General features: G+C 33.5%; 2 protein-coding genes across 6 annotated transcripts in view; one reads left to right on the top strand and one right to left on the bottom strand.

Annotated features, from left to right (window-relative positions):
- Positions 1-25,817, bottom strand: part of Eip74EF (Ecdysone-induced protein E74) — a 135,368-nt gene that overhangs the window by 90,127 nt on the left and 19,424 nt on the right. Inside the window, exons 1-2 of one of the 3 annotated variants that reach the window (XM_069054587.1) lie at positions 16,030-16,430; positions 15,896-15,949 (exon numbers count right to left, since the gene is read on the bottom strand). The exons of 1 other annotated variant lie outside the window; for it this stretch is intronic. The gene's annotated coding sequence lies outside the window, so the exon portion shown is untranslated. Of the gene's footprint in view, positions 1-15,895; positions 16,431-25,817 lie in introns of those variants that run through there. One more of the 3 variants, XM_069054586.1, reaches the window with a different exon arrangement.
- On the top strand, positions 1,976-25,349 carry Lsm11 (U6 snRNA-associated Sm-like protein LSm11). 3 transcript variants are annotated; one of them, XM_069054590.1, is made up of 4 exons: positions 1,976-2,302; positions 6,106-6,221; positions 16,749-16,889; positions 21,909-23,509. In XM_069054590.1, the coding sequence occupies exons 1-4, from the start codon at positions 2,032-2,034 to the stop codon at positions 22,095-22,097; spliced, it is 717 nt and encodes a 238-aa protein (XP_068910691.1). In that variant the 5' UTR covers positions 1,976-2,031; the 3' UTR covers positions 22,098-23,509. The 3 variants fall into 3 exon arrangements, with proteins under 3 accessions (XP_068910691.1, XP_068910693.1, XP_068910692.1); XM_069054592.1 differs by lacking the exon at positions 21,909-23,509 and adding an exon at positions 25,270-25,349 and having other exon boundaries at positions 1,988-2,302; XM_069054591.1 differs by lacking the exons at positions 16,749-16,889; positions 21,909-23,509 and adding exons at positions 9,591-9,729; positions 9,808-10,041 and having other exon boundaries at positions 2,009-2,302.

Raw genomic sequence — 25,817 nt, 5'->3', positions numbered from 1 at the left:
TAAAAATTCTTGTGTTTATTCCCGATCGAAACGAATGTATTAGGTATTGGTAAATCGTGGCTGCTAAACTTTCACCAAGAGAAATGAACTTCTAATTAATGAAACAGTGAAAGTGACGTAAATCTTTTATTATGAAAATTTGAATAATTACTGCTTTCTTTTGTCTGTAAACAAAACTTCACGATTCATGAATTTATTCTGAAATGTACGGACAATATTAATTTATTAAGTTCTTTGAAGTGTCCTTTTTTTCTTACAGTTGGCAAGTTTACGCAACATTTCAAAGTTTTAATTGCTTTTAAAAGTTACTTAGCTGCTCATAAAAATAACTAATCATAATTAGATTTAGCCAAACTTACTTAACAGTCGACGCCATTTAGAGAAAGTAAATCGTAATTCACTGTGAAGATGAAAATTGCATGAATTTCTTTTTGTGAAAGTAAATTGATGTAAATTCTCGCGTAATGCTTACATCCACTTTTGTTTTATTTGCTGTTTAGTTACGCAATGTTTACACAGTTTTACAACGACTCAAACAGTTACAAACGGCTTTGTTTGTAAAAACATTTAACTATGATTTCTTGAGACTGCCTTTTTATATTTCAGTTTGGTTTATGTTTTCACTCCGTCTGGAGTTCCTTCTTTAACACAAATTAATTTAACTTACACATTTTTGCCGTGTTCATTGATAATAAATAAACTGACTATGCACATACTTGGAACGGGTGTTAATAATGTTGATATATCAAAATGCATTTTGTCAGTTTTTCAATTATGATTAAAAACTAAACATTATCTTTTATCAAATACTACTTTTCAAAGCAAATAAACCATTCATTAAATTTTTAAGACCTCTCTGTTTATATGTATTTACTTTGCCTTTTATTTTTTAACGTTAGATACACGTGTACGTTGCAGTTTCAAAATACAAATCCAGTTTTATCGGTTGGAGAAGCAACCTAATAGAAAATAATACCATTCCTTAGTTTTTAATTAATTATTAACATTTTTTTTTAACCGGAAATATAATACGAGTTAGTTAGTTTCAAAACATTTATGTATACAAAAAATTAATTGAAAATGATTTATTTTAATTTTAGCTCCAGAAAAAGCAATTTTTAAGAAAAAGGGGAACTTTAAATATATCAAACAAAATACCGTGTATCATAATTCGAAATTTCGACAAAAAACTCCGCAAGTTCAATGTACGATTATTATCATATTCTAGGAATGTACAGTTATCAGACCTTAAACTTCATATGTCGCTTAGCTTTATAAACATGATTAGATATCTCAAAAATTAGGTACATATATAAATACATGTGTTACGATTTTTCTAAGAATTGCTCGTGTTACGCGACATATTTGAAGGGGTTTAAACAATCGTGATATTATACAGGAAGCCAAGAAATAGCTGAAAAATTGTTTTGAACAATATTGACATGTAAATATTTTTTCTGATAGTATTTGCAACTATAATTCAAACAGGAACAAATAATGTATTTTGAATTTTAGAGGCAATTGCAGTTATTTAGTTATCAGTCATGAACTTTCACTGTAATGTTGTTTGTTGTTTTAAGGAAAATTTATTTTGGAAACTGTATGAATAACTGCTGTTAACATCACTGACCTAGATATAAGGAAATTTGGACGACTCAACTTTTTGCGTAATTTTATTACTACAAATTTATTTTGTCATTGAACATTTACAAAACGATTATTTTTGTGTGAATCAGTTCCTAATATGCAAGATTAAAAGGATTTTAAATAAAATAAAGAAAAAAAGCTTTTTTTTATTCAATTAAATTTTATTTTAATAATTTAAAATGTAATAAATTAAACGAATAAATTAAATAAGTAATTCGTTTTAGTATTAAAGAACAATAACAATAGTTTTATTTATATATTTTATGAATTTAAGGACTGTTTACAACGTAGGGTAATGTGAGCATAAGGCTAAGTGAGACTGGTAGTCGTTTTATTGATTTACAGTTTCCTAACTTATCGTCTCTGTCAGTTAGTTGTTTGAAAATGGCTTCCGATGAAACGTCAAATGTTAGTGATGTTGAAAAAGTCGCCGAAAATAAAGATTACAACCCCAAATTGGACTTTTTTAGTGAACAGTTCGATCCTTTGTTAGCTTTAAGAACTCCTAATATCGTTGTACCTGTTATAAATGCTAAAACTTACGACAACATTTACAAATACAAATCTATGGTTGAGGGTAAACCTGAGCAAAAAAAGAAACCGGCACGACCCCCGGAGGAAGCTCCTATTGAAAGACGTTGGCTACCCCATCAATGTAAGTGTTAGATATCGATTTCTTATTAAATGAACACCGGTGAAAAAATAATTTCAAAAAGTTAGGTTATGTGTTATGTTTTGTTTACTTTTTTTTATCGATTTCTGTTGCACAAGCGGATTGCAACCGCATTTTATTGTTTGTTATTTAGTTTCCAGTCTTGCGACTTTATTAATCACGAGGTCGCCGACGAAGCTATAACAACGAACCTTCGAGGTTATCTTATCCGTAGCAGTAATTTTAGAAATAAATTATTCATCCACATCAGCTGGTTTCGCAAAATTTTAAATTCAAATTTTTAACGTTCACGATACGTTCTACAACTGTGCAAAAATTAAAATTCCAAATAATGCAGTCTAACGAGAATTTTTATTTTGATATTTATATTCTCACGATAAACACGAAATCTATTTCTATTAGAGAAATAAGGCGGAAGTTAATACGTTAACCAAACCAGAGTTGGGGACACCATGTGGAAGCGTTAATCCAACTGTAAAAGCGCCCTTTTTCTATTACAATCCCCCAAGACCGGCGTTAGGATCAATAAACTCGAAAAAAATAGAAGTGAAAGCACTGCGCTGTTTGTTTGGTTATAAATGCCTGTTATAACATGATCTAAGTAGGGTAATATAACGAACAAGCCACCACTAGAAACGTGTTGACAGTAATTTTTTGTTAGTATAACAAATTTACTGTAAATTCTTTTTCAAACATTTTTGTTTCTTCCGGTCTCGCTTTCTCCCTTTTGTTTTACAAATTTTGCACGGTGCGTATTTGGGCATATTTATAGTCAACAGTTAGGTATAACTGAGGCACAGAAAATATGATGAGCTATTGGAAGTCATTGACAGCTTCTTTATATTTAGACTTTTGTTCCAGAGTAATCCCTTAGTTTATGTAGAGAGCAACGTCCTATGTCTGACAGACTTGGCACTCGCAAGCTATTTATTATTGTTTCTTACGTAATTAAACTATTTTTAATTGCATTCCTAAAAGCTGTAAAATTGAATGAATTTTCAAACATCGAAGCCCATCAACTGGAACGTGACTACAATACGTATTTGTATTGATTTTTTAAGCAAAAAATCAAATACCAATTTGAAAGATGTCCCCAAACAAAGTTAATTAATTCGGTAGTTGTCTTAACTACCTTATTTGATAACACTCAAGCGTAGTTTTAAAATTGTTAACATGTTTAATATTACTAATTTAAATCTTGTACATCGCATCAATTAAAGGCCCACACGTTAATTATTCTGTCTCCTACGGGTACACGTTATTGTATTTTAATTCATGACGAAATGACGCAGCCAAAACTGTTGCTCCACTTGGTGCGATTTTTACTCTGAATTTGGTCACCTGCAAAGCGTTTTCAATACTTTTAGCAATCCTCATGTCAGCATTTAATACAGAAAATTACATAATTTGAGGTCGTAACGTCCGTGTGTGGTAAGACTTGATGTAACATTGACCTTCCTGGTTGGTCGGTCATGGCGGGTTACTCAGTGCAGAAGTGCTGGTGTTCAGCACCCGTGAAATTGTCTACAAGCACTAACGGGTTATGGTTATATTCTCTTCAATTCATGTGTTTTCTGCGTTTATGCGAGTTTACAGGCCGTTCGTTCCAAAAATAATATAATAACATCTTTATCAGATTTTCTCTAGACTCCAGTAGTTGATCCTTCATATCTTTTGGTGTGCTAACCTGTGTTGTAAAGACTATCCGCCTTCCTTGGATGTGAAAGTTCCATCGAGAGAGTTTTTCAATTCCAAAAACGTCTTTCGTTTTTTGGCAGATGCAATCAATCAATGAGCAGGGAAATTTCGATTTGAACTACTTAGAACTGACTGGAATGCCGTTATCGAAAGTCATGAAACAAGTACTGTTTACATCTGAAAATTACGTTAACTACTACTGTTACGTAACTCTCTTCCGATCATCAGCTTTCTCTATCGTTTAATTTTACAAGTTGCTACCGGGAAGGTATCTGTTTTTTATGCTTCGAACGTGTAGTGATAGTGGTGTCGATAGTAGTCAGCTAATGGCCGTAATGTATCACGTGCTAGGTGCTATCACATTTGTACTACAACACCCTCTGATGGAACGATTACTTTCAACGGACAACCGTAACGTACGCTTCCATGCGTCGAATTCTAAAAAGCTTCCTTTACTCTCGCCGACCAGCGCGAGTCCTGATTTCGCTTTAAAAACTGTTGGACGACGAGTTCACCGTTGATCACATAGTAGAACCGATGACAAGTTCATAATGGTCAATAAATAATCGTCTGGCGCGATGTTCACGAAGAAAGTTGCTGAGTAATTAAACTGGCAAAGTCACATGCTGTGTGACGTAACGAGAAAGGAGCGATTGGCCGCGTCGGTCCACAGAACTCCAGGAAAAAGTACCGACGTGATTGATGACTTCATCGAGTAGCGCTCTGCGGCGACTCCGCGCTCTACACCAGGCTCTGGCATCGCACGCCGCGTACGCGAACTTACAACGGGTTCATTCACCTCGGACGGCCAATGTTGCTGTTTTATGTTTGTTGGGTGTTGTGCAGAGCGATGGTCTTAAGTAACTATGTTATGCCATCGTCAATTGATGGTCTTTTTTATTTTGGCGACTCCTTTTAAATTGGAGCGCTATTTTCAGAGGAATTACAAAGGCAAAATAATTCGAGGAAGACCGAGGTCTGACTTCGTATGTTCATTCATGCCCAGCGTTCGTGGCATACTTCAAGATAGAATTTGATGTTCATTTTAATGATCTGCTAGAAGGATCAGAACAAGTACAGAACAGGTGTAAGTCGCGCAATTCAAAATTAAAATTGTATATTTCGAATTGAACGTAGGACTGATTGGATAAACTCTATCATTATTAAGCAAACATAAATTGAGATAAACAAAATCAAGAATAAAATTAAACATTTAGAAAGGTAGAATTTAGATCGAATAGACACAGTGGAAATAAAAAGCACATGAGTTAGGATACATTGAAAAAAAAAATGTAGTTGAAGTGAATGAGACCGGACAAGAAAATACAGACGTAATATGTATAATAACAAAAAACTGAATAAAAATACTAGCTGAACTGAGTGTAGTTTTACTAGATTCAGAAACACATACTTTCCAAACAAGATTAGCATTTTTGTGCTCCGAAACTGCAAAAAACTAGAAAATTCCTGTTTCCACAATCATATCTTTGACAAGTCCTGTTTTTGTGTTTGTACGAATATTATATGTATGTATTAACGTAAAAGAGAGGTGTGTACGTTTTATATATCCCAAAATAAAAATCTGGTTGCTTAATAAATGGCTCATGGTCAACAACTTTTTTTTTATTATGAAAATTTAATCACAGATCATGAGTCCAGATGGAGTAGTTTTGTTTTCTAATTTTAATCTTTCTGTCACTTGTCTTGAAATAAAAAATATACTTAAAAGGAGTCGATTAGATCACATTCAGAAACAAGGATTATGATCAATTCAAATGTAAGAATTGCATTGCAGATGTGTGGGTACTCCTCAAAAATGTACACATATTTTTAAACCTTAGTGGGCCGTATCACGACACCGTTATTAAAGTTGCCGATAACTAAAGTCGTGATTAAAGTAAACATAAAACGATATAGATTTATGCAATTATAACCTGCCAGAAAGAGATGAATTCGTCACCAAGGTAATTAGAGACATGATTAAATTTAATAAGGGTGTCGTGATACGGCCCATTGTTTTTAAAATCATACAATTTATCAACTGCGCTAATTCAATTAATTTTTATTTTTGATTGATTTGATTACAGTGCCCATCCCAAGCAAGAAGAAACGTATTGACAAAAATGTATTTACGAGAATGGAACGTGTGGTAGGACCGTTAGAGTTCCTCAAGAAATGTAGGGAGAAACGGTGTAGAATCAAGGTAATTGTTGTAGATTATGTTTTTAATGATTTGATAAAATAACTTTGACATTTATTATACATACAGCATTTCTATAATGGATCATTGTTGCAATAATTATTGCTTCATTATTAATTTATACGTAATAAGCAATTAATAATTTCAGGAGCGTTTTCTCCTTTATTTATACATTCATACATACATTTTTTTACTCGGCATTAAACACAATCAATAAAATAATGTGTATTATGACAATACAATCAAAGTATAATATAGATTTAAAATATAATCTACCATTTAATAAAAAGCGTTAACCAATTTCTGTTTTATTTTATTAAACATGTTGGGTGTGATTAAATTTTAAATAGAACGTTTTGTTTCCCCATAGTAAATTTCACATAATTGAATTATTCATTTTCAATCCGTAGTACAAATTACGCTGTGTGTGCTAAAAACCATTATTAATGGTGAATGTTGTTCCGAATAGTTTAAATGTTTACGGAAATAAAGTTTTTATTCGAATAGGTAATGACATCAACTTGCAACTTATCTAAAAAAATTCAGTGTACAAAATTAACATTAAATGAGTGAATCCAATTTATTATTTGTAATTTAAAGTAAAACCGCAGTCGTCCCAGCCATTTAATTAGAAAGGATAACATAACACGGAATAAATTACAATGAACAAGTTATGTTGAATCGAATTTGGCCATGGCGTTGACCATGGTAGTCAAACGGCCAGTAGTGCGACATTCCACCATTACGAATACGATCTCGTCATCGGTTTACCTGGTCCACTATCTCGTTTACTTGCAAGAAAATCTACTAACCTTCTGCCATGGTTTTCCTTGTTGAGCAATAGTAATGATATACAAGAGGCCATCTATGATTTTTATTGGCAGTTGTTGCCATTGACGTGGCTCTATTTGGTCATGGCAGTAATAATGCACACTTCACTTGCTACCGGTGCTGCGACACGACGTAAAGGCACCGAAATACTCTTTCCTTTTTTTTTTTTGTTTAAATTGATTAACAAGGTCAAACCATGATTCGACGCGTCAAAATATCTGCTCAGATAACAATAGGGAGTGTTTTTTTGCGACAAACCTCGTACACGATCCTTGACGTTCCGATGTAATTTCGTGTGGTTTGGAAAGGTTTTGTTCCAGCCGATTCCTCAGGGTGCAACAATCGAATCGGAGCTTCATTCGACATTGTCATAATATTTATAATACAAATTTGACGAAAATTTCTCCGACCGTACGATACGCTTCGGCAGTTTCTGCAAGTATTTTGACGTTTGCTTTAGACTGCATTTTCCACTGTTTAATTTTATAACCGCGTCGTGTTAAAAATATTGGACACTCCTAAATTGATTCAATACTAGATTTGACTGGTACAGTTAGCACGTGGATGGTATGATAGATAAGAAATAAAACTTTGTAAGTACGCATTTAGACTGGTTTACAAAAAATACACCATTTCAAGTGAGAATGATACAAATAGATCTGAAATTTCTGATGTCTACCATTATAGAAATTGTTATAATATTTTGCTTTGGCCATTGATACAACTCACTACGTCGTACGTTAGTTACATTTTCATTTTAATTTTTTTACTATGAATTGACCAAATGACACTATCATAAAACCGAAGTTATTTATATCACGGTCACTTTTTTGGGCATGTCTTAAATTAATTTTAACAATAACTGGAGCTTGTTTACGTTGAACCATACAATTTTGTTTGATTTATTGCTGACTCATGTATACACAGAAAATAAAAATTAGCACGTAAATGCGGGCATTATTATGATATCTCTCGGTGGATGGGTCGTGTTGAAAACAATTACCATATATATTGCGGAATTCAATTTTATATTAACATTGCCGGTATGACCTCATACAATCGGCATCGAATCTGGGCCAAGTTTACACTTTCTTTAATATTCACCTAAATGCCTACCAAATTTTGCAATCGCTATTGACATTGGCACTACATTCGTAGGTTGGAATTGTAATTTTACTCAATCAGATCGCGTAGCCGCCATTAATTAAAGTGAAATGAATTATATAATATTGTGCACAGACTACGTTATTACGTTGGTGGATAATCTCAGTTACATTATTTATGGATCTCTTTGGGCAACACTGCGAGCTTGGAATCCACTTTTGCCCATAATTACTCCAATTCTCTCTTCGAGTGCGGTTGAAAGAAGAAGAAAGAGTTCAGAGCCCGCTAAAATGGCACAGTTGATGGATCCATTTTGATCTGTTCACTCCTTATCCGGTAGATATGGCGTGATCTAAAGAAACATGTTAAACAACTTCCTTCACAATGGTTATCAATCATTTTCCAACTCTGTAGTGGTGCAGTTTGTTAAAGGTGACATTAATGCTTTGAGCTGCGTTCTCGCATATTTCCGTCTCGATGGGGAGCGAGATGTAAATTCGCAATCCATGGAACTCCAGCATCCTTGTTATGGCACACCTGATGACCGCGGTGTTGGTTAGGCGTGGTAACCTTGCAGTTCGGCCTCGTAGGGACCTCGTACCAAGGTCCGCGAAAGTAGCGGCTTGCGATCGCTTTTGTACCTTCAATGCAGGTATTAGACCATAATTTTCTGACCAAGGAAAAAAATCTTCTCATTCTTAATTGAACGCAATTCTGTTTTTGTCCCATTTCTTATTTCTCATTATAAAGTTGGAATTTGTTCAGGGATAGAAAGATTAATGTCTAATTCTAATTTGCATTCCCTTTGTGCCGCATTTGCGAACGTGTACTCCTTAAAATCTTCAGACTCGGTACGGCCTAAGTGTAATCCAGTTTGCAATTTACGATAATTTCACGCCTTTGTGTACGGAATTATTTGGAAGGAAGACTACAGTGATTCCGTCATCTAAATTGAAAATTCCACTCAAAATACGCTAATTCTAAAGTTCAATACTCTGCCAGTGAGAATTTTTCTCTAACGTAGCGTAAAACATAACTTTCCTTCTCAGTTATGCCGTATTATTATCTATTAAATCATAACGAAGAGCGAGGAAAAACAATAACAGTTATGATTGAATAATTATACAGTTTCTTTTGCGCGGCAGATGTTACAACTTTACGGTGCCGCTTTTGTTTTGTAAACGATAAACGGATACTTTCTCTACTATACAGAAAGTGAATGTGTAATCAATTTTCTAATATCCAAGCAAAAAGTTGTTTTCGTTTAACGATACATTTGTTATGTTGCCGGTTAATTCACTTTCGCTTAATTGTACGCTGTAAAAGTTTTGTAACATGAGAGATTCCACGTAACATACGATGCGCGAATGTGTATTTTAATTATTGTTTTTTTTTTCTAATTTTATTTTAGCGATACTGAATTAGATTATTGTGTAGGTTTGGACACGGCACAGTCACGACATACGTGGATACTGCATTGCATATTTGGTGGCTTTTGACAAGCATTGGAATCTAGCCCTAGAAGACGTGGAAGAAGTTTGGACGAGACCAAAAAGGCGGAAAATACCTGCATTAGGTGAGTAAACAATTAGAAGACCAAGACAGATATAACCATCCAAAGAAATGTTTATAATTTTTCAATAAAAATTTTCAGATGGTGCCAGGTTTGATTTAAAATTTAGGCCGAAGGTCTTACCACCGCCCATTAAAATAGTAGAAACAACAAATAAGACAGAGACTTGCTCGAGGCACGTCGGTCAGCTCTTGCTTCGAGGAGAACATGTAGCTTTTATAGTTATACTTCCAGATGTAAAAAAATAGATAATTTAATAGAAATATTTGTTATTGCTGAAATATTTATTTAAAAAATATAAATGGTGAAATTGAACGATTGTGTTTTTTTTCCTTTTATTATATGGTGCGATTAAAAAAAGGCTATGCAAAAAATAACTCGACAGTTTTTCTTGCAACTTGGTAAACGTCGTCGTAAAAATGGTAGACTGTTTCGGCGGGAAAATATTCTTGAAATTCTTGGTAACAGAAAAAATTAAATTTAAGAAAAAAATATTGCGAACTTTGGTCCATAGTCGACTTTGACTATGTGTTTTTATCTTGTGTTGCTTTTTCCTTCAGTTTTACTGCACCTTGGATTCATACGCTAAAATTTAAATTCAATGTTAACGATTAAATTTAAATAAAAGTTGAAGGGCACGTGAAAGATAATTTCTTGTTTTATTTTGGCTTTAAACAAAGAACATTTGAAAATATTTCATCATTATCGTAGTGGATAAAACATCTTTCCTTGACTGTCATTTCTATTGAAGGAATATTTTTCAAACTTCAATACAGTATGTGAAAATAAATGTGTTGCCAATTGCATTGACCTTGTATCGAAGTTTCACTTTTGTAGGATTCATTTAGATTTGATAACGTACCTATCTTATTTATTATAATTACCGTTAAAATGGATTTAAACAGTTTTTCAATTAGACAGTCTACTTTTATCTAATATTTGCTCTTCAAGAATTCTAACTGTACATTTGTAAAACAAATACAACCTATCTATGTAGTTGATATTTGCAGATATACAGGCATTTTTTTTTTTAATTTCAATCACTTTTACAATAATTTGTAATTTTAAAAGGTCTTCGTATAACGAAATTATACAGCAAAAGAGGTCATTTACCAAAGGATCAAATAAGATTTAAAATACAAGTTTCGAATACGCGAAACATAAACATGACTTAGTGAATTGCGACTAGTCGCTATTACTCACTTAGTAAAGACAACAGTAAAAACGTTAAAATTAACATTTTTTTATTTATATTTTTTTCCGCAAATTTTCAAAACCGAGTTAAAATCAAATATCATTTGAACCATCATTCATTATTCATTGATAATGAAGCACGAAAAAAAAATTACTCGATTAAAATACTCCAATGAAAAACAGTAAAAAGTGAAAACTGTTAGTACTTATTAAAACAGCCATTGTTCTTTTTTCAAAAAAACTTTAAAGTTTTTATCGCACAAAAACATGTTCATACTCACTCTTTCGTTTCAATTGATGATTATCCCATGAGCTAAGTGTCAAATTAGGGGTTAGAAAAATGTAGAAACAAATACATATTCAATTAAAAAAAGATCAATATGTAATAGTTATTAATGCAACGAGTTTCTGTGTAAATTGGGCTTTTCTAATTACCCGAGGGACAAGATTAAAACACGAGCGTAGCGAGGGTTTTAAGGTCTCGAGGGCAATTAGAAAAGCCCAATTTACCCAGAAACGAGTTGCATACAAAATTTTATTCTTTGAAACGACCTCCCTGAAGCTTCCAAATCTTTTACAAATGGTTTCGCATTTGCTTTTGACAGTTTTGACAAATTTTTCAAGACCTGTCAGAAATGTAACGTTGAATGTGTTGTCTAGAGCAACGGTTCGTTATCTGCTCATTTTGCTTTAGGGTAGTTAAGAGGCAGTTTACAAAGGAGAAAAATGAGAATTTATGACAGATGAAAACAATAAAAAATGTATTTTAAAGAGTGGTGATTAAATTTATTACATGGACTTCCACAACACCCGGTATATAAATGTGTGTATGTGTGTGTGTGTGTATGTGTACATATGACTACAATAAGATTATCAAAATAGCAACTGATACATGTTAAATTTGTTTAAAAGGGAGTTATTATATTTAAATCCTTTGTATTTATAACTCACTTAATTTTTTGACGCTTAAATGAAAACTCAGCACTGTCATTGTTCTTCTTTTCAGATTTAATTCTTACAAAATCACTAATTTGTTCGGTCAGGCTTGAAATATTTCACCAAAATTATTGAAAACATTGTGAAATTATGTGCACAATTATGCTGAATATAAATACTTAATTGATATTTTTATGATACATTGTGAAAGTAACAGTCACCAAATGAAGAATAGTTTTTGTAAAACAAAACATGTATTGCCCTAATTATAATTACACAATGTACAACAAATTGCATCATCCCCACTTAGCAACGTTGCAGAAACTGCACTTTATATTAAATGAATATGTACCACTCACTTCCACTAAAATATTTCTTAATTTTATGAAATAATAACATAAGAACGAGAAGTTGAAAAAATAAATTAATTAAAAAATAAATAAAAAATAAATAAATGAAATTATTAATGTATAGGTGTCGCAATTTATTGTGGTGCTAAAATAACACAATCATTTTCGAAGTTATTATTACGGCCTTGCACCGCGCCAGTATTAAGAAAATGAGGCTTGATTTGCTATATTCATGGTTAATGGTGTTAAACCTTTAAATGTTAAAATGGCAGAAAGTTATCAAAACAACGAAGTTAATTAAAGCACCATTCCAAATATAGTTCAGATGTAACTAAATAACTATTATTACTTAAGATCATCCATTATTTTATTGATAATGGATACTTACGACAGGTGCCGCCTTTAAATATTAGATATATTCGAACAATAATCAAATTCCTCACGACACGATTCTAAAATAACGGTTAAATCCAACTCTTCACATTTATAATATTCGTAAAAGATACACAGTGGCAATCACGAGGCCAATCACAAGTTACATTTGTTAAAAAATGTTAATGACGCAAGGTACTGACGTCTGAATGTACCAGCAGAAAAGAAAACTTATTGGTGGAATATTAAATTGGATATCGATAAAGCAGCAAAACAAAAAAAAAATTCGCGTGATTTCTATATCGAATGCTCTGCTATTTTTTAAGCTGTGAGGTCAACGCTTGAAAATAAAAAACAATTGCCTCGTTAGATTTATATTTTGGAATGGAAGATATGATTAAATAATAAACGAATCTGTGTAGCGACAAATGCTCTTTTAATTTGAAGCATTAACCTCTAACCTTAAAAAAATAAAATTTACAATAATAAAATAAATTGCAAGTTTATTAACGTGGCAGGCTTTATAGGAACCAAGGGCAACTTTACATAAAAAATATGTCGTCAAGTTTAGAGGTTAAATGGTTTCGAGCGTTTTAATTAGTGTTTCGTTTTTTTTTCTGTTGTAGGATGTTTATTTCGGTCGTATTTTAAACAATAGCATTTCGCCGGTTCAATGATCTGAAGATAATTAGCCATTTATTGTTGTAAACGAGAGATTAATCTATCTCCGAATAAAATCCCACATTTGTGAACCGGCGAATTCTCTACGTCATTAATAAAAAATATAGTACCTACATTCAGCGCTACGGTACTTCGTGGATAAAATTCAACGGCGGCAGGTTAACGGTACAAGTTGAAACCGAACTGCAGTCTGAAACGTTGTAGGCAACAGACACATGGAAACGTTTCAAGGCGAAGAAAGCGAACATACAATACAACCGAAAATACAACATAATTGAAATACAGCAGACTTAGATTATTGCCAAGTTATAATCACTATTTATGTGTGTACAACTAGTTCGGTAGCATTGGATTTTTAAGTACTTCGCCATGCCCGCAGCTCGCAAACCGCCTTGAAATAGTGACGCATCTAACCCGGAGTTAATGGACGTCAAGGTCCAAAGCCGAGAATATACAAGATCACAAACCCGTCGGCTGCATTATGGTTCACATTCATTAATAATGCGTTGCACCGCTTTTGGCGGCTGAAATGCGGAAATGCACAATGTTCGGCCACGAAAATGGACACTTTTCATAATTAGAACATAATAAATGTCGTTGCGGTACTTGGCTGAGCCTGTGCAAGTTATTGAGGAGCAGATGGATTCGTGGCTGCCAATACCGATGTGGGTTGTGATCTGTTTAACAAAATCTATTTCAATGCTGCCCATGATGACTATTTTCCAAAAGAATCTGTCTGTAAATTGACAGATGTCTAGATTTTGACTCCGGGATATTTTGTAGTTTGTTCATGGAGCACTCGACGCTCAGATTCTCCAACAGACTTTGACAGACCTTAAGTTCGATCCTGTCTGTCAAATACAGACATCCATACATATGTATGATGTATTGATACATTTAAATTTAATTACATGGAGTAATTGTCAACTGACAGATGATTGTTTCTGTGTAAAATAATCACGGAATGAAGAAAACTTTTCAAGTCAGTATCACTTTTTGAAAATTTTATATAAAATACTAAATTATTGCAGATACTGGTTTCAATGAGAATAAAATGCATTCACGTTGTTTTGGGAGGTCATGGAAATTTTGGCAGTAAAGCTGTCTGTGGAATAGGTCATATTTTTCTAAGTTTGAGGTTATAAATAGCGTCAATGTCTATTGCATAGTTGTCAGTTTTACTAGTTTCCAATAGAAGAATACTCAGACATCGCGGGAAATTCAGCAACATGTTATGTTCATTTTGATACAGTTAGGGACACGGAATTTCGGGCATCATTTTTCTGTCACTTCAAAAAATATAAATCACTCTTTATTGTCAACGTGACATTCAAACGTCAAATTTTGAAATTTATTTTCTGTTCACGTCAATCGCATGTCAATCTTTGAGGTTAATAATGTAAATCCTATTTTACATTTTTTTACGGTATATTGACAGTGATGCCCGAAATTCCGTGTCTCTAACTGTACGTCCGCATGTAGGCACTTTAGTGACGGAAATCAAACAGTGTGTCCAACGTTAAAAAAATACATAAATCATGGCCATCCATTACGCCAAAACGATGTAAACGGCGTTTAAGTTACATTAGGTTTTAGTATTAATTTTTACAAAACAGGATTAAAAAAATCTATGACATTGAATTAAAAATATACTTAATTAAAAGGAGAGCATGATGCACCCAGGAACGTTTAAAAATTCGATCAAATATGAGGAAACAATTTTAACTGATGCTTGAATATGAGCCTTTTGAAGGAAAAAAATGTTAAGGCCACCAGTTGCACAATATATTTTTCCCGATGAATCTAGATTATTTTGATGAATCGAAATAATTGTATAATCACGTTTAAAGAAGAATCTATTGATAACCTTTTAACTACTAAATTTAACTACTAATTATCTGTCCACCCACAAGGAGCATCGTGATAACTCGAAAATTTAAAATGAAATCGTTTTGTAAAAAATATACGCAGTACGAAGAATGTCTGAATAAATCAAATTTTCACGTTTTCGTGGGTTAATTAGCTCGCGCAACATTTTAACTTTCTCGAAAATATAATTTAAATAGTCTGTTTTAATTAAACGTTTGGTATCTGTTAGCGAAACGTAAAAATACCCATCCGACCATAAAATACCAGAATAAAAGAGTGGGAAATTTTCGGCAATTTCTCAACTTTCGCTTGTGCGTGACTTAGAGAAAGTGTTCGAAATAAAAAATGTATTCTTGTCTGCTACTCGAAACTTGCTTAAAAAAATTAATAAGCATGGGATAAAGTTTAGTGAATAATTATTTCTGTTTTTCAACGGCAGTCACTCGATTCTTCGATCGATTTTACGCCAGCTTTGCCATTTTTTAAATCTAAGAATCTAACAATAATCTAGGAACGGCGAGATCTATTCTCGGATGGTCGATGTCTATTTTAGTAGTAGGTTCGAAATAATTTCCGCCGATTTAAATTTGATTGATTTCGTACGAGACAAAGGTGGACCACGTCCCGAAAAACCACGAAACGTCTTAAATATATTTTTTCAAACGGTGAGTTCACTAACCACTAGTCATCGACATTGTTACAAAATTAGTAAATTTTTTGCACATGTCCGGAATTTTTGGCGAGTCGTTTTCGTTCTCTGCCCTCACCTAAGATCCATGTAATGAAATAGTATCCACAATGTAATCCGAAATGGGAAGACACTGAAAAAAAAGCACTGCACTGAACACTACCACAAAATTGTCTGTCAAGGCACAAAACAAAGTATCCAACAGTTCCTTACAATAAAAATAATTCCAGGCACAATTAGGTCAAACCATCTAATTTTAATGTAAAGAATCCCACAGTGGCACTAGTCTTCGGGTGTCAGATCCGACAGTCAGCGGTCCGGGTCTGGTCAGGTCACCAGCACAAAGTCGTTGCACCAAACTGCATCCGAAAAATTCACATCCCAGATCGATCCACGTCGAAAACTGATCCAAAAGCACAATACAAACGCGTGCATAGATAGATAAAAGCGAACACGAAAGTACACGGTCGGATTGTAGGATCCGCAACTCGATAATACAATTTACCGATTTGTTTGTTTGGGTTAACGGTGAATTTCGAGTTTGGAACTGGCGCTCACCGTCAGAGAGCGTGCGCAAGACAAAGTCGAACGCGCGGTCGCAAGCTAAACACTAAGTACCCGCGATATTCGCATTGCTTAGCTAAGTCAATCTAAGCAATCCGGGACCGGCGAGCAATGGCGAATCGGACCGAATGCAAGGTTGTATGCAGGCGAAACTCTTTGTTTAGAGGTTGTTGATGTTGTTAACATTTCTAATTTGACCATCGACCAGTTACTGAGGTAAAGACCTTACGCTGCTCAGGGTTCCGTTTTGCCGGTTCTATATCGCAAATTTCGAGTTTTTTTTTATACAGTAATATCGTACACTTACCCTTGGCCACTGGTACGTTTCACCTTCGTCAAAAAATTAACATCTCGATTTTTTTCCACAGGAAATGTTATCAAATGTGCAATCAAGTGGTTCGGTAAATTGCAAACTGCGGCGGTTCCTCGACGAAGAACTGCATCACCGAAGGGGAGCCGAAGTTTTATCAGTTCAACTACTCTTATCTTTCGTCAATATGATTATTACGGTAATTCATCCATTATTGTTCACTAAAATAGATACAGATTCGATTGGTCGAGACTAAAGTGTAATTAAAAAGTAACGCAACAAATTTCTAATTGTATCAAAGTTTATCGGGAAATTATCTTACAAAATTCCGAAGAGAATCTTAGACGCGACCCCAAAATATGTTTTAATTATTCTCATTGTGGTAACTGCCGAAGTGATGAACTGTTTAGTGTTTTAATTGTATTTTTCGTGTTCGTTTCTTGGGATATATAACCGGGAAAGTGGTATATAACTAAATATATAAACTTTCCCGGTTATATTCCTAACTTGACATCTGTCAAAGATAACCTCAAAATTTACAATAAATTAATGTTTTTAAGACTTTACCTAAACGAACACGAAAAATGTTATTCAATATTCGTGCGCTGTCATTTTTCAGGTATTCGGCCTGTTTTGCAGCACTTGGCTGACGCCTCGTGCTTCAAATTTCGGCCTCATACCTGAAAAGTGATCTGACAGCGTTACTCATATGAAAATAACTATACATACTTACATATTGCTACTTTCTACGAGTAGTCAATATTTTATTGTTATCTTCAACAGTTATCCTGTATTTTTAAATGTTTCAACAAGTTGTACAACATTTAACAATACTAAACAATTAAGGTCAATTTTTCCTCAACTCAATTTTTTTTCTTTGTAAACTGCAAATATGTATTATTTTTTGGATTTCTTTTTACATTCGCTCTTGGAGATAAGACGAAGGTAAAGATAAATGAATCGTGCGAAGGATTCTGTCAGAAAGAGATGTAACAATACGCTTTGTAAAGGTGGAACAGTTGTCGAAATGCAGCGTTCTTTTCTATGGCATTTCTTTGTTCAGATTCACATTTTAGACAAGAAACAATAATGTGCATGTCATTTATAAAAACTGAATTGGGGGAGGTGCATTCATGATAGTCGTATGTCGACACCTTTCACTCATAAAGAAACGAACTGTTTTTTATTATGATTATCTTTCAATGGATCAGAATGAAGTGAAAAAAAAACCCAGATCATTGTGTGATATTTTATGGTTCTCATGGCACTGACGTATAACGTGAAACTCATCATCAGGCGAAAATGTATGAAAACATCTAATCTACTAATATCTCGTATGCAAGCATCTTGTTTGTTACATATTTATTTGAAATATCCATGGCCGGTCAGATTCCTTGATCTATAATTAAATAAACATTCAAGTTTCATTTTATGTTTTATCTCTGTGTTCTTCTCAGTTGATTTGTTATTTTCGAATAAGACGAAATAACATCATGGTGTACAGTGAACACAATCACCAAAAATACTTCTTCGTTTAACTATTTCACGAAAACGTAAAATAAAAACGTGACCTTTACATTTACTAAAATAACAACTTCCTTGCAATTTAACCCTGAACAAGTGATTTACAATTAAATAATTTTGAAAGCGGCTCATAAGCACTATTTACTACATCTCGACGATTAAAAAAACAATAAATCACAAAGTGATGTCATGTATTTGCAAGTGTTTTTTAATTAAACACAATTGAGTTAAATTTTGCAGTTATCTTATCTTGTACGAAAACTAAATCCATGGGGGAAACCCAGAGCAAAGGTCTTTCAAATTTAAACTGTTCCGGTGCAACTGTCTTCGAATTCAAAAATGGATAAGTGACTTAAGACAGTGTAGTTTTGAGATAACAAAAAACGTTTGATTTTTAGATGTTCAACGTTGTTAAAACAGCAACGAAATTCTGGAAAAGTGACGTAAATAATACATATTATGTAAAATTATCCATCTTATAAGAATTTTTAAACATTGTAATTTGTGTGACGACAGTTAATCGACGTTAAAACATTATGATTAAGCAATACCAAATCAACGAAAGTAAAACGCGAATTTATAAATTATTTGTAATAATTTGCGATAATAGATAACAAACATGCAAGTACTGAATGGAGTGTTTATTGGTTGATTTATATATTTTTCCCGTTGGGAAAGGTCAGGAAGTACAATAAAATGCAATATTTTACCTTCAGCAATTAATTCCTGTTCGAGTGGATTTTATAATTTTAAAACGTAAATCATTTTTCGGACAAATTTATTTTTAATTGTTACTACACAGCAGGTAAATTGAAGGTTTTTTTGAACCGTGATAAATGCGTCATTGTTAGACTGCAGGATAATCTTGATTTTGAAGATTGAACTAAAATGTGCAACAACAGCAGCTGCAAAGTGTATAAGAAATGAGTTGCATGTTTCCATCATGTAATAAATAATGAAATTACGAAGAGAAAGTTCGATCGCTTCGTTCACCAGTTTCACACTCGGAGTTCCTTGAAGTTAGGGTCAACTAAAAATACAAATATAATTTGGATTACTTTATAATTGAATCAGACTTTGATTTTGTGTTGTATAATAGAATATTTGTATAAAAATCAAAGCACCAGGCAGTTCTGGATATACCATATATATTTTTGATATTATGAGAATTAGATTAATATGGATAAACGTATAAAAATTGTGACAGATGTTTTCTTTAATAATGTTATATTCCTACAATTAATTTTGTTGCATTTTATCTTCCTGCAAAAAATGCACCTGATATGCATTAATATCTATAGATAAACGTGTTTACATTAGCTGAACTTGGTTTGCCGATTAGATGGAATCATTTTTATTGACGTTATATCACTTATCTCGCCGATAGTTTACTGTAACTAAGGTTAGTACTGCACTTTTTTATAGACAAAGATTAGTAAACCTGATACAATATATTTTATATCTAGGGATTTTCTACATAAAATCATTTTTAAAATGTTTATATTTCACCACCGTATCGAAGTTTGGACTTTAAAATGTAAAAAATACGGAAGGGTCAAATCCTTAAACTCGGATATTAAAAAGTTTAGATAGTTTTATCAAAAAATACCTCTTTCAATACCAAATAATAGTAAAACAACTACATTGATTTGAAAGCAATATCTCTAAGGTCATCTTTAAGGTTATTCCATAAATATTTAATACGAAGTTTTCAGGCATAAATAATAAAAGATTGGATTTCGATTCCATCCAATATCTGTAGTCAGATGCGACGCGGGGAAATGATCCGGAGAAAGTTTTCTGTGTAAAAAATCGACTCTCAACAAAATCCAATTCAAATTCATTTTGAATTTGGTTTTAACATAGAAGTACCAGTAGAAAGTGTTATCTTTACCATTTTCGAAGTTTGTTTGTTCGATAATCAAATACGTTCAACTCGTTCAATAAAAATTATAATCTCTTAAGTGGTTGTGATAGTTATATTTTTGTCTATGAGAGATAAGCTTTAAGCAAGGATTAAAAACAAAACGTGTGGAAATTACGTTATAGAATAAATTTCTTCATACATAATTTTATTTATAGTTATTTTAGCTGGTGCGATGTAAAAAATTCATCAGCGATCATTTTTATTTGGTGTATTTGTTCGTGTACTGTCACTTCATTTTAAGACCGTAATCTCCAAATAAATCCAATCGAATAATTACTCTGATACCATCAGTGCACGAAAACGCGTTTTATTTTGTTGTGTTGTGTAGTTTAATCCCTTGAAAAGCAACCACAAATTTAGACGTCAAAATTATACTTATTAGACATAAATAAATAAAGTAGTAGTTAATTCTTACGAAGGTCGTACACCTTTCGTCAAATTTATTTTCCTGTTAGAGTGTATTGGGTGATTTCAAATTGTTGTCACAACTCGATAATAAAACATGTTGAATAAAACGACCTGCGGCTAGAAACGTAAAAAACCTGTTGAATGTGTGAAGCATGCATTTGCAGCAGGACCAAAGCTTGCAGGAAATACATCTATCGTCATCAAACAAGCCAGCTTTCACGTCATCTCTAAAAGTTTTAACTCGATTAATGCGATAGTCACGACTTAATAAAATTGTAAATGATTACAAAGCTCGATTGTTTATGAATCATGTTTTCTTTTTCTTCAACAAAAAGTATCATATAAATGATTAATCTGGAGTAAAAAAAATGTGGACAACATTTAAATTTAATAGCACATTTCCTGAATTTTCTATCGACTAAATTTGAATGGAGTGTAAATTTAAACTAACTGTCGCCATATTATTAACACCGACAATTGCAAGGATAATGCATCTACACTGTATGCAAGCTTCGATGAGTCACAAGTACTATTAGACATAAGTAAAGTCAGTCAGTTCACCAGTGTGGGTGAATATTAATGTTTTCCGTTAATATTATGTGTACAGCAAAAATAAAATTAAAGTGACAATAAAATATTGCCCTTGCTTTAAACACAATAACATTTGCGGGTATGATTTACCGACTGCTTGTAATTACTATTAAAAGGCAACATTACTATGGTGAATTGCTGGCTAAAGATATAAAAGACGACTCCGCACGTTCATGGAGGTTTGTTTATGTCACCGGATTTTTTCATTCCTATGTGGCATTGATTTTGTGCAGTTAACAGTTAATTAACCATTGAAAATGTCAAGTACTTCCAAAATCTATTAAATGCCGCCGTTTCCGGTACCGAACTGGATTCGGTATGTCTTGTGGTGGACCAAACAAGCCATCGAGAAACCGGAGTGTACATTTTTCCTCTGAAAAAACTTTGACGTAGTTGCACATTTATCTTTCATATCGCTAAACACGTTGTCTCGTTTAGGAACCCTCCTTTTATATCTAAGTATCCCCGAGAATTATGGTGCGGAAACAAAATGTTAGCGTCATGATCGTAATCCTAAATTTTCAAGTGTTTAAAACAGAGAAACTGTGACAAGATAACTATAAAGAATTGTACAAAAACATTGTAATAGTATGTTAAAAAAAACTGCAGAAAATACGTTCTCACGACATCAACTAAAATGGAAATTGAAATTACGGTAGTACGATTTAACTTTGGTACTTTTTCAGTTCGTTTAATTAAATTAGTTTGGTAAAATTTTTGTGAATGCGTTATTTCCAAAAGAATTTGAAGTATTTCTTTTGAAATTAGATTTTAGATAAGCAGATCGAAAGCTCGTCCGAAGTAGATAAACTGGAAAAAATTACGCAAACATCGAAGACATGTGCAGTGATCGATCGCAGTAATATTAAAATTCCTGGTTTTCCTGATTCCCAATTGATCGTTATAATATTTCAGCTGCGTTTTCCCACAAACTCGTCGAAGTGGAAAGTGTTGTAACGAAGCAGATTAAGAAATTATAGGACGATTTTAATTTCCCAGTGGTCGAATTAATTTAGCTGGTGCAAAGTGATTGGTCGATGGCAAAGACATGCCTCTCGATACACCTATTAGCATGTACCCCCAGGCCTACCAAAAACTTTTTAAAACATGACCATGACAATTTATCATCGAACGAGTAGATTCTGAACGACCTCCGTCAGTCAGTGGAGCTAAGGCCGAGCAATTCCGTGCTGGTGACCGCCAAATCAGGGACACTCATTATGATTCTCACTATCCTTTGATCATACGAATCATTGCTTCGCCTTTTATTTGAAATGCACTCACGTCACATGTGATGGACGCACTCCAAACATCAGACAAACCGGCGTTTTCCTGTTGCCTGACCACGATTCCAGCTGATAGCAAGAGGGTTGCGATTCGTACCACCAACAAATCGCAAACACTTGGAATAAGACCTAAAGCAGAAAGATCACGATCTGTGTGCAGATTAAATGTTAAGATGTTATCCGAGATGACAGACCGGAAAGACTAGAGAAAACGCTGCAGTTAATAAATCTTTTTTGCGAAATACTGGATTGTAATGTACAAAGGCGCCGCCAGTTCGCAGGAGATATGCGTCTTCCAGATCAGCAGAAGGCTATGTAAGAGAGCGATTACCGGGGTGTGGAAAATTAACTCCAACAGTAATTACGTCACAAACAATCAACAATATTAACAACATCACGAGCGACAAAAATCGACGAAGACACGAAGCCTTGTAAACTTGTGCAGATCCAAATGAAGCTAAAATGACAGTTGTATGACATTTCAAAATTGGCACTAACGTGACTTGCAGTCCTGAAGGTCCTGCACCAGAATCGGCAACTTTTCTGCTTGACTAACCATATTTTGCGCATCAACTGAGCCGCCCACCCTTCTGTATTTATGGCACTGCAACCTTTCAAAAACTTGCTGTTGTTATTCATTATTCTACTAGTATTCAAATTTATCAACTTGCATGGATCCTAATTAGCCATTCGTTTTTCCGAAGAGCTCAATTAAAAATTTTTTATGGCCCTTGGAAAAAAATTACCTGTCACTGTTGTTCACATATTTTGGCAATTTTTTGTCAAGACAACCTACACACCTGAAATTGTGTTGTAATGACTGTGTAGTATGCTGAAAACTTGGATGACCGCGAGGTGAAGAACCTGTGTGGTCGCATTGGCACCACTGCATACGCCGTGAAATGGGTCAACGGTAATAATTTAGCCGTGTTCGCCTGTTCATCGGCAATTTGGCATCTTCTTGAGAAGACAAGACAATTTTAGAGAAGATAATAATCAATACAGAAATAGAATATTTTTAACCAGTACAATAATGACGTATAAGAAATTGCGTAAAATATATCTGTTTTTAATGAAAACTGTAATTTTACGTACTCACAAGAGGACGAAAAGTAACTCTTTTTTGGACGCTGACCGTGACACCATCTGTTGGTATATTTAGTGAGTTAGCAACGAAACCGACAAAAATAAGTCATTGTATTGCAAATAGTAAATTTCTAGTTTTGTTGGCAAGCTGATACTATAACAAATACTATAAAAAATTGTCAATAGGTATGTAAAATTAATAAATGTATCTATTTGAAAAAGGTAAATACAAAATAAATTTGTAATTTTTCCAATGATGTCTTTTGCTTTATAGTTCGTGCGGTCGCCTAAAAAAATTAATGTTTAGCCAAAAAGTGCCTTTTGTCCTCGCTTGTTTTCAAGCCTCGGCTGCGCCTCGGCCAGAAACCCCAGACTCGAGCACTTTTTGGCCTTGGTACACAAATAACTATTGTTGCAACAAAAAATATTCGTTTCAATTTTTTTTTAGAAAGAACACAGCATCATTAAGGAATGCCCACAGAGTGAGAAAGTTTCAAGATCAAGAGCATAATTATATTATACTATTGGTAACTTGTTGAAAAGCCTTAAAAAGCAGTCATTTGTGATGATTAGCTTATTTTGGTCTTAAAGGCCGTCTCACGTATTTGGCCCTGTAATAAGTCTAAGCGCCTACTAAAACGAAAAGCTTAATAAAACGTGTTTTAGTGTCTGCGGTAATAAATTTAAAATATTATCCGATGTCCAGTTCAAAGGAGGAAATATATTTTACGACTTACTGGTTAGAAGCAAATACTTTGTATAAATAAACAAATAAACACAATATAAATAAAGAGACTTTAACAAATTTTATTGACAAAAGAGCAACGACATTTTTCATCGTAAAATTGAAACGCGGTAATTGATTAAATACGCTAGTGGTGCGTTTAATTAATTACTTAATCGCAAAATGGCGAATTAAAAATTAAATAATATTGAATGGACAGAGCGATCTAATTAGTTAAGCCTGTACCCGATTAATTGTTTTGCACGTCACGAGTCTATTCACCCCTGGAGAAAGTAACTTAGCTGCATCACGTGACCGCTTTTACTTTCTATGGATAATTTCGTGTTATTCAATGCGCTGTTCATTAGAAATTACAACTTTTATTACTAAATTCACAAAGTTACGTGTGCAAGGAGCATTTAATTGTTAATAACAGTGGAGTGTTATGAGAAAGCTTGTAATACAATTTTTTATTCAACAGCGAACATTGTGCATCAACACATAACAATAAGCGTATCCATTCTGCAGAATAATGATTTAATGGGCTGGGAATGATTTGCAGCAAAAGCTACAAAAGTGAAAAAAATAATAAGAGCTGCTACATATTTATAATTTACTCATTGTAGTTATCAATCTCTTATTTGTATTATAAACAAATACGCGAAAACGCCTTTTTAATAACTAAATCAATTACTAATTCCTGGTCAAGTCCCGATTTTGTCTTAGCTATTTACATTAGAGTACGGTAGGGGTATTCTACAGCGCGAGGCGAAGCCGCCGAGTGCCTGATTTGTTTGAGCACTCCCCCAGAAATTTACACCATCCGTAGGTAAATCGCAGCTACCTAAATTGAAAGGTAAAGGTGTGTTTTACAGTTAGGGAAGCCGAAAAACATTTTTTTTAATACTGTCATTTAATATTGTCTAATTTTTAACTTGCATATTTTTGATTAATTGTTGGTAAGAAGTTTGTCATGTCCCATTATCATTATTTATTTGTATTTCTTGTAGCATAAAAAAGTATTTTGTTACAGAACTCGTTTAAGCCGCCTTCGCTTGAAAAAATTTGAACCATCTGAGCACACGCTGAGAGTAACTTGATGTGTATTATTGTAGAGATGTCACATTTAAATGAACATCATTTTTAAAAGCTACAGAATTGCAGATAAGTTTTGCTTATTAATCACGATGAATTCAATAGTTTTTCATTTTTAACTAAGTACAAAAATGCTTTTACAGTGGTTTCATGATTTGGGCTTACTTCTGGCGAAATAGTGTAATAAACCTTACCTTACAAGATTTATATGACTTATTCAGTTATATTCCGGCTTTTCGTATCTGACAAATACTAATTGGATTCCAATAAAATTATGGATATCATTACTTTTTTGCAAGTACGTACAGTTAGTTAAAAAAACATTCAGGAAATGCAGCAGGAAACAATTTCCATACTTACGTAACCAGCATGCTCACAGATCAACTAAAATTTCAGCAAGCCGTATATTTTCCTCTCAGATCAAATTTTCTATTCTTTATCGAGCTTTATGGAGATTCAGGCTCGTGTCTACCAAATATCTCAAGA

Source organism: Tenebrio molitor, chromosome 7 (genome assembly GCF_963966145.1).
Source record: "Tenebrio molitor chromosome 7, icTenMoli1.1, whole genome shotgun sequence".
Lineage (NCBI taxonomy): Eukaryota > Metazoa > Arthropoda > Insecta > Coleoptera > Tenebrionidae > Tenebrio > Tenebrio molitor.
The sequence above is the reverse complement of the archived record's forward strand: the minus strand, read 5'-3'. Positions and strand labels throughout refer to the sequence as shown.

Coding starts and splice junctions, on each gene's coding strand:
- Lsm11 (XM_069054590.1), top strand. CDS start 2,032: ATGGCTTCCGATGAAACGTCAAATGTTAGTGATGTTGAAAAAGTCGCC. Junction 2,303..6,105: donor ACGTTGGCTACCCCATCAAT/GTAAGTGTTAGA, acceptor ATTTGATTACAG/TGCCCATCCCAAGCAAGAAG. Junction 16,890..21,908: donor TCGTCAATATGATTATTACG/GTAATTCATCCA, acceptor TTTTGAAATTAG/ATTTTAGATAAGCAGATCGA.